At 33.3% G+C, this 19,078-nt stretch overlaps 1 protein-coding gene across 1 annotated transcript in view; it reads left to right on the top strand.

Moving 5' to 3' along the window:
* Positions 1-19,078, top strand: part of MALRD1 (MAM and LDL receptor class A domain containing 1) — a 755,529-nt gene that overhangs the window by 305,679 nt on the left and 430,772 nt on the right. The window contains 1 exon segment of the mRNA XM_072825144.1: positions 1,757-1,970. Within this exon segment, the coding sequence (XP_072681245.1) occupies positions 1,757-1,970 (214 nt within the window).

Here is a 19,078-nt window from a genome sequence, read left to right as displayed (position 1 = left end):
CTACAAAATGGCATAGATGGACTTTAAGCCTAGACAGTTCATCTACAAGTCCATAATCCAAACACTGTGCCATATTGTTCCTCAGATTTTTCCAAAATAATTGATCCTGCCTTTATTCTACTGAAAACATACAATTATACTTTTAAAAAAGTGTAATCACATTCAGTACTAAAGCCCATGGAATCGTAACCAAGATTTTATGGAGCGTTGGGATATAAGCAATGATTTGATCGTTTGGACATGGTAGGTACCTGAGAGTACATCTATAGGATTGCACATAGACAAAGTAATAAGGAAATACTTATTATCTAATTTCCTTTTCACAGAACATTGTATCATGTGTTTAAATGTTTAGATACATCCAGAAAATAGAGTACCCTTTGCAGTTTATCAGTGTTTCCTTATAAGAACATTGTAGTCCTTACTCTGTCTAGTTTTACTTCATAATGACTTTCAACCTCTCACTCTATCAAATTTATTGGTCTTACCAGCATATCTCTTATGAAGAACAACTTATGTAAATTTGCTATGCTCATTTACATAAAAATTGCATTTTTTGTTTTGGTTTTCATAATTTGAGAGGCATGATTTTCAATTATTCCATTATCTCATCTTAAAAGGAAAACACATAGGTTTTCAAACAGTCACATAAAAGCATAATACATCTTAAGGAAAAAATTGTAATTCTTTCAAGAAAAAAGTTTAGATTTTGTCAAAAGGTGTTTGGGAGCTTGAACAATACATATTTGTGTAAAATCACTGAAGTAAATCTGTATTCCTTGTTAACTCATTTCGAATTGTTCTAAATTTAATTTAAAATGTATTAAGAAGGGCACGTGATGTGATGAACACTGGGTATTATACACTGCTGATGAATTATTGGAATACTACATCTGAAACTAATGATGTACTATATGTGTTGGCTAATTGAATTTAAATAAAAATATTTCTTATGTTAATACACAAATACAGATGGCATGCAGAAAATTAATAGAAACATTCTGAATTAATTTCACTTAGAAATTTAAAACTAAACAATTTATGACTTCTGGTGTTCTGTAAAACAGTGTTATTTGTTCTTCTATGCATTGGTAATGTTACAAATTGAAGATGAAATTTGTAAACATTTTAACAACTCTTGTTATTACTTTTAATTATTTATCATTTTTTTTTGGAGTCCATGTAAGTGGGATTTCACTGAAAAACAGGACACATAGGAGAATATTGTTTATACATACTTTAGTTAAAGGGAAATTAAAATAATTTTAACTCCAAAGATGTGGGTAATTAAAAATACCTCATGGAATTGAGGTTCAATATCTTCACTTTCACATGGTTGGGGTGGACAGACCTGAGGAGTGGCAAAAAAAAATTGGCCAAAAAAAAAGATGTACTTGCATCTTCTTCCTCTTAGTATGCTCTGTCAGCCAGTTGGCCTCCTTCCTCCCATAGGAGATGAGGCTCTAAGTAGTGAAGTGGGACTGTTTTGGATGAGAGAGCTGCAGCATTGGTAGGTTGGTGGCTCCTGCAGGTTTTCTATGCCACCTGCCCTAAAAATCTAGACAAGAGGCAGTGGTGTTGCCTCTCCCACATCTGTTGGATGACCCTCAAACATCTTGGGTCATTTCATTTTGGGAATATTTTTATTAAATTCAAACCTTATGCCATATATTTAATGTTTGCCTCAAATTTTGAATTCTTGGATGTTTCAACTGAAATTGGATTTCTTTCTTTCTTTCCTTCCGTTTTTTTAAAGATTGTCTTTAGGGCAAAGCGTGGTATCAGTTACATGGGAGATGTAGCAGTGGATGATATTTCCTTTCAAGATTGTTCCCCTCTACTTAGCTCAGACAGAAAGTGTACTGCTCAAGAATTCATGTGTGCAAACAAGCATTGCATTGTGAAGGATAAGCTGTGTGATTTTGTGAATGATTGTGCTGATAATTCAGATGAGACTGCTTTCATTTGCAGTAAGTGGAAGTTTTCTATTTCCTTACTTTTGCCTTTGTTTCCTACAACCTTACACTGCATGTGGTGTGTTAATTGCTGAAGCATACAAAGTACGTATAGCTCAGCAGCCAAGGCAGGTAAGATAATTTACCTGTTTAAATACATTTCTTTCTTTTCTCAGTACTTAACTTTAGAACTGAAATTCATTTAAAACTTGGTGTCTTGGTGTGTGTGAGATAATTGGCAATAAATTGGAAAACAGGTGTCTTCAAAGACAAACAGAAGAAAACAAGTATTTTTCATATGAAAGAAAGTTTTGGAAAAAAAGACAAGCAAAACATCCACCATAGCCAATTCATGCAGGGTTAATAGGTTTCTATGCTTGGTGCATTTTAGAGAGTTATCATTCCTTTGTGTAAATTATGAGATGTGATAAATGTTAAAAAAAATACCTAGGTAATCTATTAAACAAGGTCATCTTCTAAAGGAAATACATATCAGCTGATATATGATATTATTATAGGAGATCAACTCATAATAAACAGCACGATTAAAATATCCTTAGCTAAATGGGCCATATATGCTCGTTTGTGTAAGTCTGTAAATTGTGCAGCACAGTCCAGTTATTGCCTCATTTCATGGCAAATGAGATGAATACAGATTGTTGAAATGAAGGTTGACAAATTATTCCACTTACCAGGAATAATTTCTGAGCAAGAATATTTTAGTCTGAGCTGCTGTTGTTGTTGAACCAAGTCTGGAATGTCAAGAATGTCTTCTGTAAATTAAGAGCTCTCATTTGTATAGAACTTTTAACTTTCAAAGTCCTCTAATCTACTACTACTGTCTGCTTGATCTTCACAGAAACCCTGAGGGGTTAGGGGGACAGACACTCTTGGTGTATATTATACCGATGAAGCTGCCAACAGAAGTGGTTACAATTTTGTCAAAGTTCTTAAGACCGGTGTTTTCAGAGTTGGTCCTAGAAACAAGGACTTTATGATTTCCTGCTTTGTTGAAGCTACTATACCACCTCTGTGTGTAACTGAATTTTAAAATATAAAAAAAGTTACAGATATAGAAATTCTATTTATATCCAGTAACTGTCCCTTCAGTTGCAGATTATTTTTTTACAGTATCTGTTATTAGCACATGTGAACCAAGCAAAAATATTCGGCTGATCTTGAATTCTGAATTAATATTTACCTTTACCTTATATTTTCTGCTGCATGTTTAGTTACTTTCTGCATTAAATGATTTTACAGTTTCTTCATTGCCATTTTCACTTCAGTATCACAAATCTATTAGGTTATCAGTCAAATAGAGCAGATATTATTATTTTGAATTTTATTTTTTATGTAAAAATAGATAAAATTTCCCCAGATAAAATTCAATGAAATTTTTCAGTATTGAATGTATCGATTTATTTATGATTAAGTTTTCCTGCCGCTCTTTGTATTTAGGTTCTAAGTTTGTAACTATTTCTAGAAATGCTTTGTCTGTATTTAGGAAAGAGTGCTGATGTGGTAGGAGAGTCTGTAATGTATGGGAACTTACTGTCTTAGTAGTTCCTTCTTCTGGAGGATAGTTGACACACAATGTTACATTAATTGCTGGTGTACAACATTGTGATTCAGCAGCTCTGTACATAATGCTGTGCTCACCACAAGTGTAGCTCCCATCTGTTACCATACAATGCAATTACATTACCATTGACTATAGTCCCTATGCTGTATTTTTCATCCCCATGATTTATTTATTCCCTATGGCAAACCTGTGTCTCCCACTCCCCTTCTTCATTTTACTCATCCTCCATCCCCTTACACTCCAGCAACCATCAGTTTCTCAGTATTTATGGGTTTTATTCTGCTTTTTGTTTGTTTATTCATTTGTTTAGTTTAGTTGTTTTTTTTTTTTTTTTGATTCCACATATAAATCATGTGGTATTTGTCTTGCTCTTACTTAATTCACTTAGCATAATACTGGTGGTTCTTTTGTATGAAAAAATTGTAAAAGTAATGTTAAAATTTTGGAAGGAAAGTTGCACCAGAACATGCTTTTTGGTGAATTGATTACCAAATCACCCTTAAGTTTTGAGTGGGGTTTCTCATATCAGTAATACTGAAGCAAGAAAGCTGAATTACTTCCAGATATATAGATAAAACACAACTTTTCAGCTTGTTAGAACAAATAACAACATGACACTAGACCTTAAAAAGAAACCCACATTTTGATAGTGGTTCACATGCATTAGTATGATTTTTTTTAATAGCATTGCTTATTTTTATTATGTATTTTTAAAAATTTACGTTTGTTCCCATTCTATAATTTTAAATGTTTTAATTATAGAGTTGTTAACATATGGTCTATGAATTTATTATCCTGTATATATTCTTAAACTTTGATGCCCTAAATAGATCAAGAAGAATAGGAAGGGGGAAAAATCTTAAAAATTACCGTAGCAACTGATTTCAGAAATTTGAGTGGCAATCAATAAAAAATTTAACCTTAACTTCCATAGTGCTTGGAGTTTTCGTTCTTTGATTTTTTGAGAATTCTAAATAAAGACTGATTTAATATCATGCTTCTAAGAAAACATTCTGAAATATCATTAGGTAGAAATACACCATGGAAGAATAACAGAAATAATTTAAAATTCATTTTAAAGAAATGGATTGTCTCTGATAGAAAATGAGAAAATAATCTTTTCTAAAATGGAAATACTTGCAGCTTTAATTTTCCACAGATTGGTATAGACTCTGAAAACAAAATCTGGCAGAAAAATTAAAATATTATTTTTGGCTTTATTATATAAGTACTATTTCTAAAATATGAAGCACAGTCAACAGGAAAATGATATGTATGTCTGATAACTCTAAAATCCTATTTGAACATATCTTTGCCAATGATATACAGGCTTCTTTGGAAAGCAACCATATTTTTTGTTTCACCATATATTCTAATTATCGTATTTATTGTTCATACACAATTAAGAATGTCTCAGGCATACTGAAAATAGTTTAATTCTATACCATGATTAGTAAGGATGGTAGATATTTAGTCAACATAATTAGTAAGTAATGGGCAAATGTAACCCTGTATTTACCATCTGCAGATATCTATTCTTTTGAAACATACATAGAATATTTACCAAAAAAGAGATATTATATTATTAAACAGTAAGGAAATGTCAATAATTTAAAATGGATTAAAGTGACACATTATGTCTTTTTAATTAGGCTGGAAATCCATTAGAAAACAAAAGCTGGAAAATACCTATTAGGTTAGGAGAAACACACTTTTAATAACCTATGCCCACCCCTCCAAAAGAATTACAATAAAACTAGAAAATATTTTAAATAAATAATAATAAAAACAATGCATAAAAAGCTTGTGAGATTTAGCTAAGTGAGTGCTTAGAGAAAAATTTATGTCCCAAATAAATATCCTAAATTTATATCCTAAATAAAAGACTTCCATTAGAAACTAATTAGCTAATAGTGCAAATTATTGGAATAGAATATAGATATAAGACAGGGTTTGGAAAGACATAAAATTTTAAAACCCTGTCAAAAATGATCACAGGAGGTAGAGAAAAGAGAGCAAATAAATTTAACACATATTTATTAAGAAATTACATATTAAGCAATGTTGGAGGCACCTAGTATACATCAGTAAATGAGACAGACAAAAATGTTTTTTCCCATATTCTAGATTTAATCACAAAATCTCTCTCTCCCCCCTTTCCATCTACCCCCTTTGTCTATAAAGTACATTATAGAGTTTGTTAAAAGGTGACAAGTGCTATGTGAAAATACAGAGTAAGTTGAGGGAGACCATAAATGGAGAGAGGGCAAATCACAAAGTTAAGAAGCATGGTAAGAACAGGCCAGGAGGAAAGATATTTAGCAAATCCTTGGATGAGGTCTGGGACCTAGCCAACACTTGTTACTTATTTTCCTTCTTATAATTATTTTTAAAATAGCTTAACCATCCTAGTGTGTTATAGAATGGAGAATCACATTGTGGTTTTGATTTGCCATTCCCTATTGACAAATAATGTTAAGCATCTTTTCTTGCACTTACTATCTGTTTGTATACTTTTTAGGAGAAATGTCTATGGAAATCCTTTCCCCATCTCTTTAGTGGATGGTTTGTCTTTTGTTGTTGAGTTATAGGAGTTTTTTATATATTTTAGATCTGAAAAGCTCTTATCAAATATATGACTTGCAAATATATTTTTCTCATTCTGTAGGTTGTCATTTTTATTTTACTTTTGGTAGACCTTTTTTTTTTTTAAATTTTATGTATTTATTTATGAGAGAGACAGAGAGAGAGGCAGAGACATAGGCAGAGAGAGAAGTAGGCTTTCTCCCCGGGACCCAGGATCACATCCAGGGCTGAAGGCAGACTCAACCACTGAGCCACCCAGGCGTCCCAATAGACTGTATTTAAAGGGAGTTTCAGGTTCACAGGAAATCAGAGCTCCCATACACCTACAACCTTGCCTACCATCAGTTTCCCCCAACAGAGTGGTGATTTGTTACAATCAATGACCCTACTTGGATGTGCAGTCATTCTTCACAGACCATAGTTTATTTAGGGTTCCCTTTTGGTGAAAGGACATTTGATAAACAATATAGCATGCTCTTTTACTCATTTACTAAATAGTCTTATTTGAGTCATTAAAAATATTTTAAAGCACATTTTTCCTACTGAATAAAATATTCCTCAAAATATCAGGTTTTAGAAATATTAGTGTGCAATTTAACATTGTTAAAAAAATATCTAAACTCAGCTACTCAAATCTGGGCCCATGTGTAAACAGCTCTTAGAATTCAGTAACCAGGGCAGCCTGGGTGGCTCAGCGGTTTAGCACCGCCTTCAGCCCAGAGCCTGATCCTGGAAACTTGGGATCAAGTCCCATGTCAGGCTCCCTGCCTGGGGAGCCTGCTTCTCCCTCTGCCTGTGTCTCTGCCTCTCTTTCTCGGTGTCTCTCATGAATAAATAAAATATTAAAAATAAAATAAAATGAAAAAGAATTAAAAATAAAAAAAAAAAGAATTCAGTAACCACTCCAGAATTATAAACTGCATTTTAACAACATCCTCCAGTGACTCATGCGTGCATTAAAATTTGAGAAGCACTAATCAAAACAATACAAAATTCTGAAAACATTGTCTGGTGAAAGGACAGCTCTTATTTTATTCTTTATTTCCTTAATGGCACATGCACTCATATCAGGCTTTCAATCATTGGCAATAGTTAATTTTTTTTTAATTTTTTAATTTTTATTTATTTATGATAGTCATCACAGAGAGAGAGAGAGAGGCAGAGACACAGGCAGAGGGAGAAGCAGGCTCCATGCAGGGAGCCCGACGTGGGATTCGATCCCGGGTCTCCAGGATTGCGCCCTGGGCCAAAGGCAGGCGCTAAACCGCTGCGCCACCCAGGGATCCCCAATAGTTAATTTTTAAATTAAAAGAAAATCGTTCTGCATATATCTTCTTGAATTGTTTAATTAATACAGTTATATTGAAGTCAAGGTTTAGTGGGTATGCATATTTGATTACCAGACATAATTTTTTGGATGTATTAAGAAAAAATTTTAAAAGAACATTTATTCATGCAGCAATATTTATTCAACATCTATTATGTACCAGCATTTGTTCTAATTATTTGGATATAGTGAACAATGTAGACAAATTTCCTGCTTTCAAGGATCTTTCATTGTGGTTGGTGGTGGTGCAAAGTGACACAAACATAAATAAAATAAGTGAAATGACACAATATATCTCATAATTGGTAAGTGCTCTAGCAAAATGTAATAATGAAAAGTAGGAAAGAAAATATTTGGAATGGTGGCTCTAGTTTTAAATAGGGCAGAGTCATCCTCATTGAGAAATTGCTATCTGAAAAAATAATATTCAAATTGATATTTGAATAAAGAATGAAAAAAATAGATTAAGACAAATCAGATATTTGTGCCTGAAATTTTGAAAACAAAAATATTTAAAAAGTCAGCAATAATGAAAACACAGTATCTTCTATATTATCACTATGTCAATAGCATCGTCCTTTGGTTTCTATAAATGTGTAACTATAATTTCCTGACATAGGTATCCTTCAGGATTTTTTGTTGACTTATTTATACCCTGACTGCCTTCTCTCATTTGTTATAGCAGAAATCTCTCATTTTTTAGTAAACAGGTGAATTTTGGGGAATGAAAAAGTATGGCATGATACTATTATATATATTTTACTTTTCGCTCATTGTAAAATTCTGTATATTACTTCCCTACCATATCGAGTTCAGTGTTCCATCTGAAACTTTTTAGCATATCAGAATTTGTGCTCAGTTGTGGCAAAAATGAAATTCAAAGAATAGGGTCCCCCAGTTGGAGGGCAACAGTGCAGTAATGCACATCACTGAATACCACTGACCTAGATAATTACTTCCTTCTTTGTCAATAATCATATAAAGTCCAACCAAGCATTTTGGAATTAACCCTTGCATATACGACATGTACTTTTATTTATTTGATAAACACTGGGTACCTCTGATCTAAGTGGCCCTGGAGTATAAACATACAAAAACAAGATGTTACCTAAATAACTGTGGACTCCCTCTCTAGTAAAAGAGATACATAAACATTCATATTAGGAATGAGAATTAAAATAAGTACAAATCACTTTTGGAGGGGACAAGTGGGGATAATTTAGTTATATATAAAATACTAATCTCAGCATGAGTTTTCAAAAGTAATACATCACCTTGAAAATAGCTGGTATGTTTTTTAGCGACTTTATTAATCATAGCCTGTGAATAGCTTTTGTTTTCTTTGGGAGATTATGTGAGAAAGTAGGCCAGGTATAATGTCAAAAAAAAAAAAAAAAAAGACTTCTGGTGAAGGATCAACTGTCTTGAGCATCAGAAATTCATCACTGTAGACTGGAGCCGAGTGAGTGGAGCTCAGAAAGCTCTCATAGTCTTTGCAAAATTACTAATCCCAGTCCCTGCTCTCACTAACCCAATGTTTTAAGTAATAGGTGCTAGGGTATTATTTTCTATTTTATGAAGTCACATGGTTATCAGGAAAGAAACAATTTACGTGTTAAGAGCATCTTTTAATCAATTTGTGCTTTGTGAATTTTTGAAAAGTTGATATTATTAATAGGATTTTCCAGATTATCCCCCAAGCCCTTTTTTGTATGGGAACAAATATATTCTGTACAGAACATTTGTTTTATGAAACAGTCTGGAAGATGTTGATTCAAAAATTTATTACTTGATAGAATAAGGATATACAAAAGAAATTAAATTCCTAATGATGTTACCCAATGATAATAGGAAAATGATATGAATTTTTTAACTTCGAATTTTGAAGTAATTATAAATTCATCAGATATTGCAAAGGTAATAGAAAGAAATCTTGTGTGCCCTTCATGCATTTCCTGCATTGGTACCCTAGAATAATTATTAAAACTGGGAAACTGACTTTGATTCAATATACATATTTAGTTCTATGGCATTTTATTACACGCATATTTTCATTTTTTTATGTAATGCAAGCAAGATATTCCATCCCCACAAAGATCTTCCTTGAGCTACTCCTTTATAGTTACACTTACTCCTACCATTCCGAGCCTTGGGAAACGACTTTGTTCCCAATGTCTATTGTTAGTCATTTTGAGAAAGTAATAAAAATGGAACCATATAGTATCTGACCATTTGAGACTTTTTTCATTCAGCATAATCTTCCTATGATCCATCAAAATTGTTATGTACATAAGTCATTTTTCTTTACTTATTACTAAGTCATGTCCCATGGCATGAGTGTAACAGACTATGGTACTATTTTTTCAGAGCAACTGTGTTCTTTTGCATTACCACCAACAATGCACAAGTGATCTGGTTTCTCTGCTATTTTATGAGCATTTGGTATTTTCACTCTTTTTATTTTTGTTGTTTTATTGATGTGGAGTAATACCTAGTCATGGCTTAATCTGCACTTTCTTGATATCTAGTGATGTTGAACATCTTATGTTTCTTTACCATGTATATATACTCTTTGGCAAAATGTTTCTTCATGTCTTTTGCCTATTTTCTAATTTAATTTTTTTAAACTGATGAGTTTTGAAGGTTTTTTTGTTTCCTTAAAATATTTGAGCTATAAGTCCTTTGACAAATAAGTGGCAAATATTTTCTCCCAGGATTTAGATTGTCTTTTCATTCTCTTCACAGGAAAAGAGCACAGATTTGAATTTTATCTTGATACCATCCTATTTATTGATCTTTCCTTTTAGGGATTTTGCTTTTGATACTGTATCTGAAAATGCTTCACCAAGTCCTAGGTCCCAGATTTTTTTCCCTATGTTTTCTTGTTAAAGTTGTATAGTATTGTATTGTATATTTAAGTTTATGACTCATTTTTAAAATTTTCATTTGATGGGATCCCTGGGTGCTCAGCGGTTTAGCACCTGCCTTTGGCCCAGGGCACGATCCTGGAGTCCTGGGATCGAGTCCCGCGTCAGGCTCCCCCGCATGGAGCCTTCTTCTCCCTCCTCCTGTGTCTCTGCCTCTCTCTCTCTCTCGCTATGTGTATAATAAATAAATAAATAAATAAATAAATAAATAAATAAATAATATTTTAAAACAATTTCATTTAAGGTGCAAGATTTAGGTCAAGATTTTTTCTGCCTATGGTTATCTAATTCCTGCAGCATGATTGACAAGAGTTTTATCCCTTCATTTGACTGTTGTTGTAGCCTTACCAAGTATTGGCTCTACGTGTGCAAAGCTATTTCTGGCTTCTCTGTTCTGTTTTACTGATCCAAGTTTTTATTCCTTTATCAGTACATAGTTTGTTAACTAAAGCCAGCTATATGATAAATCTTGAAATTGGTTATTTATTTGGTATTTTATTGTTTCTTAACATAGGTGTTGAGTACTTCCCTCTGAGACCTGCTTTTTCTGTGTCTCACATATTCTGGTACATTGTGTTTCCATTTTGGTCTCAAGGAACTTTTTAATTTTCCCTTAAGTTTCTTCTTTGAATTTTTGATTGTTCAGGAGAGTGTTTTCATGTGTTCATGGATTTTCTAGTTTTTTCTTTTGCTATTAATTTCTAGTGTCATGTCATCCTGGTCAAAGAAGATACTTCAGTCTTCTTGATTCACTAAAATTTGTTTTGTGGTCTATCCTAGAGAATTCTCTATGTCCACTTAAGAAAACTGTGTATTCTGCGATTGTTGGATATAATGTGCTATATATATTTGTTAGGTCCATTTGGCCTATAGTGTTGTTGAAGTCTATTGTTTCCTTATTGATTCTCTGTATGATCTATTCATTATTAAGAAATGGTATTGATTGAAGTTCCCAACTGTTATTGGGTTACTATTTATTTTTCCTTTTATCTCTGCTAGGTTTTGCTTTACATATTTAGGTGCTGTAATTTGGGACCCATAAATATCTGGTGTTATATCTTCTTGAGCATTCACCATCTTATCATTATAAAATGACCTTTTCCTTTTTCGTATCATTTTTAGTTCAAAATTTATTTTGTCCAATAGAAGTATAGCTACCCCTGCATTATTATTAAAATATTATTATTAGTAATAGTTACTATTTACTTGAAACATCTTTTTCCATCACTTTACTCACAGTCTATGTGCCTTTAAGGCCAATGTGAGTCTCTTAGCATTCTGTTGGATATTTTTTTTTTCTTTTGAATCCATTTAGTCTTTCAGTTGGAGAATGTAGTCGATTTACATGATTATAGGTAAGTACTTCCTATTGACATTTTGTTCATTGCTTTCTTTATATTTTATAGATCCATTGTTCTTTGTTTTTTATACTATATCGTCTATTTTGCTGCTTCTTGATATCAGTAGGCTTTGACATAATTATCATAGTCTCCTGTGTTTTTACTACAGAATTTCCTTTGTAGTTGCCATGAAGCTTACATAAAATTTCTTAAACACCTTATTTTAAACTAAAAATAACTTTTATAGAATTAGTAAACTTTACACTTTTGCTTTTTCCTCTCCTACATTTTAAGTCATTATGTCATAATTTACATGTTTTTAAAATATTGTGTAATGAATAACAGATTATTGTAGTTATGGTAATTATACTATCTTTTTAAAAAATTTTTAAACTAGGGTTGTAAATGAATTATGCATCATTATTTGATATTGCAGAATCTAACTTTAATTATATAGTTACTGTTGCCGTAAGATTTACACTACCTTTTATGTCTTATGTGTTTTTTTTTTTAAATTTTTTATTGGTGTTCAATTTACTAACATACAGAATAACCCCCAGTGCCCGTCACCCATTCACTCCCACCCCCCGCCCTCCTCCCCTTCTACCACCCCTAGTTCGTTTCCCAGAGTTAGCAGTCTTTACGTTCTGTCTCCCTTTCTGATATTTCCCACACATTTCTTCTCCCTTCCCTTATATTCCCTTTCACTATTATTTATATTCCCCAAATGAATGAGAACATATAATGTTATGTGTTTATGTTATCAATTAGCAATCTTTTTCATCCACTCAATTCTCTTTAGCATTTCTTATAAGGCAGATCTGGTGGTAATACTCTATCACTTTTTACTTGTTTGGGGAAATCTTTACCCCTCCTCCATTTCTGAAAGAAAGCTTTACTCGGTGTAGAATTCTTGGTTGACATTTTTTTTCCCAAAATGTTACATATGTCATTCCATTCTCTCCTGACCTGAATAGTTTCTTTTGAGAAATACAACAACGTCTTATGTAGTTCCCCTTGTTTGTAGCTTCTCTGTATTCTCTTATTGCTCTTAATTTTTTTTTGTTTGTGTTTGACCTCTGACAATTTAATTATAATTAAATTGCGTTTCATTTTTGTTCTATTAAGGTCAAATGTATTCAGGATCCTTTGGCTGTTATGAATCTGAATGACCATTCTTTCCCCAGGTTTGGGAAGTTTTCAGCCATTATTGCTTTAAATATACTTTCTGTATTTTTTTTGTCTTTCTCTTCCTTTTCTGGAATTCCCATAATGAAAATATTGTTTCTTCTCATTGTGTTCCATATTCCTATAGGCTTCCTTCATTCTTTTTCTTTTTTTTTTTCTGTTCCTCTGACTGGATAATTTCCAAAGTCTTATTCTCCAGGTTGCTGATTATTTCTTTGGTATCATTGAATATGCATTTAAACTATATTGAATGTTTCAGTTATTATGTTTTTCAACTATAGAATTTCTCTGTGTATGTGTCTATGTGTGTTTGATGGCTGTGCTTTCCTTAATCAGCTCAGTTCAGGTTTCTGGATATGCCTGCTGATAATGTCTTTGGACACTTGGGGTCTATGTTTGGTGAAAGAACTGTTTGAACTCTGAGAGCTAAGATAGGGGATTGATCTACTAGCTGGGAATAATTGGATAGGGCTGTTGACTTGGTTCCCTGCACATGTGAGGCTGTATTATGGGCCCTCAGTTGCTTTGATTCTCTGGTGAGGTTTATGAGATTTTTGGTAGTGGGTACTATATTCCTTAGTAGGTGGGGTTATAAATTAGCTTCCCAGCCCTAACTGAGCAGCCAGATAAGAACCCAGAACCTGTATGGCTACTTGTTTGGGGACCCAAATCAGGCCAGAGTGTGCACTGAATTTTTTGGTCATGTGAGACTACTAGTTTTGCTCTGTATACAGGGGATGTCATGAGCTGTGCTCTCATAGAGGTGTTTATTGCACTAAACAGCTTCTTATGTGCTCAAGGCAGGTTCTCTGGTCATATATGCTGAAATCAGTATTCAGCAGGGCTATGAATTCAATTCTCTACCCTAGATTCTCAGCAGGAGAAATAGTTAAAGCCAATAAAAATCTTTGCTGTGTTAATCCATGCCAGGTTACACCCAAGGTTCTGTGGCCAAACAGGACTACTGGCTTTGCTCTTTTTTTTTTTTTTTTTTTGGCTTTGCTCTTTAAACTGTTGGCCTTGTCTGCTTGTCTCCTGGTTTGAGCATCACTAGCTTATGTAGCTTCCAGGTATTTTTGACAGTTCCTTTGATCAGATAGGGCCATGAGACCCTCCACAGCAGATGGGGCTATGTCTGAATTCCCTTGTCTGGCTAGAATGGGGAGGGGTCTCTCTAGGCCTTTAGTTTTTTCTATATAGACTTTAAGTCAAGCAGGGCCAGGATATGCCCTCAGCCTTGACTATGAATTTATCCCCCTGCCTGGGGAATGCAGGGGGGACACTTGATGCCTGATACTGGTGTTGTTCTAGAGATGATCACTTGTACCCACTCACTTCTCAGCTCAGGTGGCGCTGGACCACACTGCTTCTAGCAGTTATCACTGGTCTTTCTAGTCATATGTGGTAGAAGACACACTCTACAGAGTGTGGGGATGTGATTCAGCTACTTGCCTCATTGTAGGCACACCTGTCTCTGGGGCCAGCTAAACTCCTTTGAGGATCCAAATCAGGCACATCTGCAATCTTCCACATTTCCTGTTTGGGGTGCATAATGTCTTGATTCTGCAGATGCGTAAAACTGCTGGTTTGAATTACTCCTTGGTCACTTAAAGTATGAACTCTGTCTGCCAAGATCCTTGCGCCTTTTACAAGCCCCTCTCTGCTTCTCTGTCAGTGTGATTCCCAGTTGTTGAGCCCTGCATATTTCCCTGCAATCCTTGTGGAGTTCCTGTGAAATGACATACCATGCTGGGAAGTTCTTGTTGTCCCATTTGGTTTCTCATTTCCTTCTAGAAGAACTGAGGCTCAGGGGTGACCTCTCTATGTGGTGCTGAACTGACCTGGGGGAGGGGCAAGGCAGTCAATGTGTAGCAATTTTTTAAATCTTTCTAATACAGTCTCTTGTGGTCCCTGTGATGCAGGGGCTAATTCACACTTACCTCTATGTTTTAGGATTCTTGCAATGGTGTCATTTTTTTTTTTTAAATAGTTCTTATGGCAGAAGTGAAGTCAGAAACAAACTATGCTGTCATCCTGGTGCTGTCACTCCCCATTACCTAAATATTTCTCAAAAATCAAGTTGCTTTTTCTATCTATACAAAAGAGAAAGTGAAATTACATATAGCTTTTGAATTTGACCCATCAATATAAGGCAAATTGGTTTTATTTTAAGTAACATAGTCAATATAAAGCTATTTGGTTTTAAAGAACATAACATAGTATCTAACTTCTTAAGAGAGTTTTCTCCTTAAAATTTGAACAAAAGAAGGCTGATTTACATTTTCTTCATCCCCCCACAGTCATTTTCCAGAAGTAAGACACAACATCATATAAAAGAAGGCAAGAAGCTGCATTTTGGCTTATGTAGGACTAGTGAGGACTGGCACTGGCTCTTGAAGGGTTAGAAAATGCATCCAGCCAAGAATAATTAGGAATTGGTGTTAGTTGACAAGTTTAGGTTTGTGTTTTTGAGTTGTTTCTGTTATTTTTTGTTGTTGTTGTTGTTCTGTTAATTAAATAGTCACAGGGCCAAGAAGAAATAGTTCCACCTCATTATAAAAGGTTACATTAATTATAATCTATTATGTACTAGAAGTGGAATATGAATAGTTTATGACCTCCATGTGTATCTCTTCTACAAATTACCAAATAATATTGAATGAGTCAAAGGAAAGTTTCATACCCTATTGACATAACCAGCTTTTCAATATTTCCTAAATGTTGACTAGTAAAATAACAAAAAATAGAACATCAGAGGTATCTCATTCTTCTGAAATGCTTTTATTACATTAATCCATATAAAACCAATTTATATATGTCATGCATGTTCAACATGTGGTATGAATACCGGGAAGAAATGTTCAAAGAGATGAAAGATTGAGGGGAAATAGTAGATATGACATAGGATGAAAATTAGTACCATACATAACAGTGATAAGACAATAGGGCATATGTAAAACAAATAATAGTCAGAATATAGGAAATATGGCTTTCACAAAATTAAAAGTATTTAAACTACTTAAAATTGAGTTACATTAAGAACTAATCAGTAAGTTTTACCAAAGGAGTATTAGTGATCTTTAAATAAGTGTAGACATGTTAGTGAATAAAAACATGGACAAAGATTTATGATGAGTGAAAGGTGAGTCAATTTTAAATTCTGAATCAAAATTATTGAATGTTAAAAGGTGAAATTTAAAATGGAGTTGTAATTTTGAAGCTTTCTGCCTTAAATATAACTAAGTATATAAAAGTAAACTATTTGCAGTATAACAAGAAAAATACGAGGATCCAAATGTTGAACCATATTTCAAAATACCTCTAGTTTTCTGATTAGATTAAAAGACATACAGACTAACTAGCTAATTAATTACAGTTGATCCTTGAAAAACTCAAGTATCAGAGATGCTAACCCCCTCACACACCCACACCCACATATGCATTTCAAAATCCCTGTGTAACTTTTACTTTACCTAAATTTCACTAGTAGCCTGCTATTGACTGGAGCCTTACTAATAACATAAACAGTCTACTAACACATATTTTGTAATTTTTTTAAGAGTCTTACAAGTTTAATACCAGGGGTGCCTGAGTGGTTCAGTTGGTTGAACATCTGCCTTTTTTTAAGTTTTATGAACATATTTTTTATTTAAAGCTGGTAAAAGAAAGAAAATGTTATGAGGAAAATCATAAATGAAAATACATTTATAGTACTGTATTATATAGGAAAAAAAATCCATGTATAAGTGGATCTACACAGTTCAAACTTGTGTTGTTCAAGGGTGAACTGTAAGGTAAAAAGGGATAGAGTATTTGAAAAGTATGATAAATAGCATTAAATTAATACCTATATATGGAACTTTGAGCACTAAAAGTATTTTATAATCATATTTATTACATTTACAAATTTTCAAGATTTGGGAGACAATTTACTACATTTATTACAGAAGTTACTAGGTCATATTATTTACTGAAAATGTGGTAAAACTAAATATTAATTTTCAAGTTTAAGCTAAAATGCCAGGGCAATTAGATACATAATTTTTTTACTTCTTTAAATAATTACAGGATAAAAGAGAAATGAAAATGCATTTAAGTAATTACAGTTTAAACAATTTATGTAAAAGATGATTAAAGATACATATGAAAAGGTTAAACATAGTAGCATAAAAGATGTATGCATATTTGCATACTATTACCAAGAGAGATGCATATTTCTACATTGACCTCTCTATCTATCTATCTATGTCTGTGTCTAGAGAGAAGAGGAAGAGGATAGATTTCTATTTCTCACCAATGTGTGTGTGTACTATGAAAGCTTATTATTGAAACAATAATAAAAGAATAAGAAAACTTTAGACATTAGAATATAAATTAATATTAAGGAAGAACTTGTGCTTCCATCTATCAGAGGAAAGCTGTTACTGCTCTTGTTCCTTTGTCAAAAACAAATAGAATGGGACATAACATATGAGACCATTGTTTTCAATCATTAAACAATCTGTAGCTTAGGGCTGTGATTCTTGAGAAATGGTAACACAAAAGATGAGCTCATGATTGCCCCAGGATTGATTGCCCCAAGATTGTCACAGATTTCTATATGAGGAAATTTTTGTATCATAGAGCAGGAGAGTTAAAACATAACAGTGTTACTAAGTTGAGAGAGAAAATAGAATTCTTGGCTGCTGAAGTGGGTGACTATCTGTGAAAAAGGCATTGGTCCCTGCAATTGCCCTAGGAGATTTTGTGGGTATTAACCACAAAATCTAAGAGTTAGACTCTCTAAGGAAAGACTATTTGGTGCAGGGCTGAGGACAGAATATTTATTCCAAAGGCAATGCAAGTTGGAGATATATTCAATTTCCAACACAGCCAGTGTTTAAAGGTATTACTAAACACTTCAAGCATTCAAAGGAGACCATGATAAGACCTCAAGTTATGAATAAGGGGTATAATTTAGGATAAGTGGAAAACTTTCATATATCTAACCAAAACATTAATGAAACTTAGCCTGATTAGATGAGAAAGATCTGTCAGGAATTAACTGTAAAAAGTATAATACATTTTTAAGGAACATGACATAACTCAAATATGCTACAGTGTATCATCTACAATTCCAGAATATAAGTAAAAAGAAAAGAATTACACATATTAAGAAACAGGGCAGCCCCGGTGGCTCAGCGGTTTAGCGCCATCTTCAGCCCAGGGTGTGATCCTGGAGATCCGGGATCAAGTCCCACGTCAGGCTCCCTACATGGAGCCTACTTCTACCTCTGCCTGTGTCTCTGCCTCTCTCTGTGTGTCTCTCATGAATAAATAAAATAAAAATCTAAAAAAAAAAAAAAAAAGGAAATAGGAAAATTAACATACATTTGAGAGAACAACAACAACAACAAATCAACAGAAATTGAGCCCAGGGTGCCTAGTAGGTTCACTTGATTAAGCATCCAGTTCTTGATTTTGGCTCAGGTCATGAACACAGAATCATGGCAGTGAGCCCCACATCAGGCTCCAGATTTGGTATGTAGTCTGTGTGTCCCTTTCCCTCTGCTTGTCCTTTCTCTCTCTCACACACACATACATAAATAAAATCTTTAAGAAAAAGAAAGAAATTGAACCCAAGATGACAGAAAACTTAGATTTAGTAAACAGGGGATTTAAAGGAATTACAAATTACAAATGTGTTACATTGTATTGCAAATATGTTTGAAGATTTAAATAAGAATATAGCTGTAATGAATAAACAGGTGTAATGAAAATGAAGAGTGAGAAGAAGAAAAACAAGAAGGAGAGGAGGAGGTAAAGAAAAAAGAGAAAAGGAAAAATAACAGAAAAAAGAACCAAAGGGAAATTCTAGAATTGAAAAGTACATTATCTGAAATAAAATATACTGGATGACTTAAAAGGCATATTAGAGACAACAGGAGAAAGATAATTGAACTTCAAGACAAATCTACTAATTGGAAATTATCTAATTAGGAAGATAAAACATGAAAATAGTCTGATCAGTGCCTTAGAGTTCCACAGGAGTCCATCAAATATTCTTACTTACATGTAAATGAAGCAACACAAGGAAATGGGTAAAAATGAGGCAGAAAAATATGTGAACAAATAATTATCAAAACCTTTCCATATCTATGGAAAACAACTTAAAATGATTAGGATGATCTAGA

Source organism: Canis lupus, chromosome 5 (assembly GCF_048164855.1).
Source record: "Canis lupus baileyi chromosome 5, mCanLup2.hap1, whole genome shotgun sequence".
NCBI lineage: Eukaryota > Metazoa > Chordata > Mammalia > Carnivora > Canidae > Canis > Canis lupus.
The sequence above is the reverse complement of the archived record's forward strand: the minus strand, read 5'-3'. Positions and strand labels throughout refer to the sequence as shown.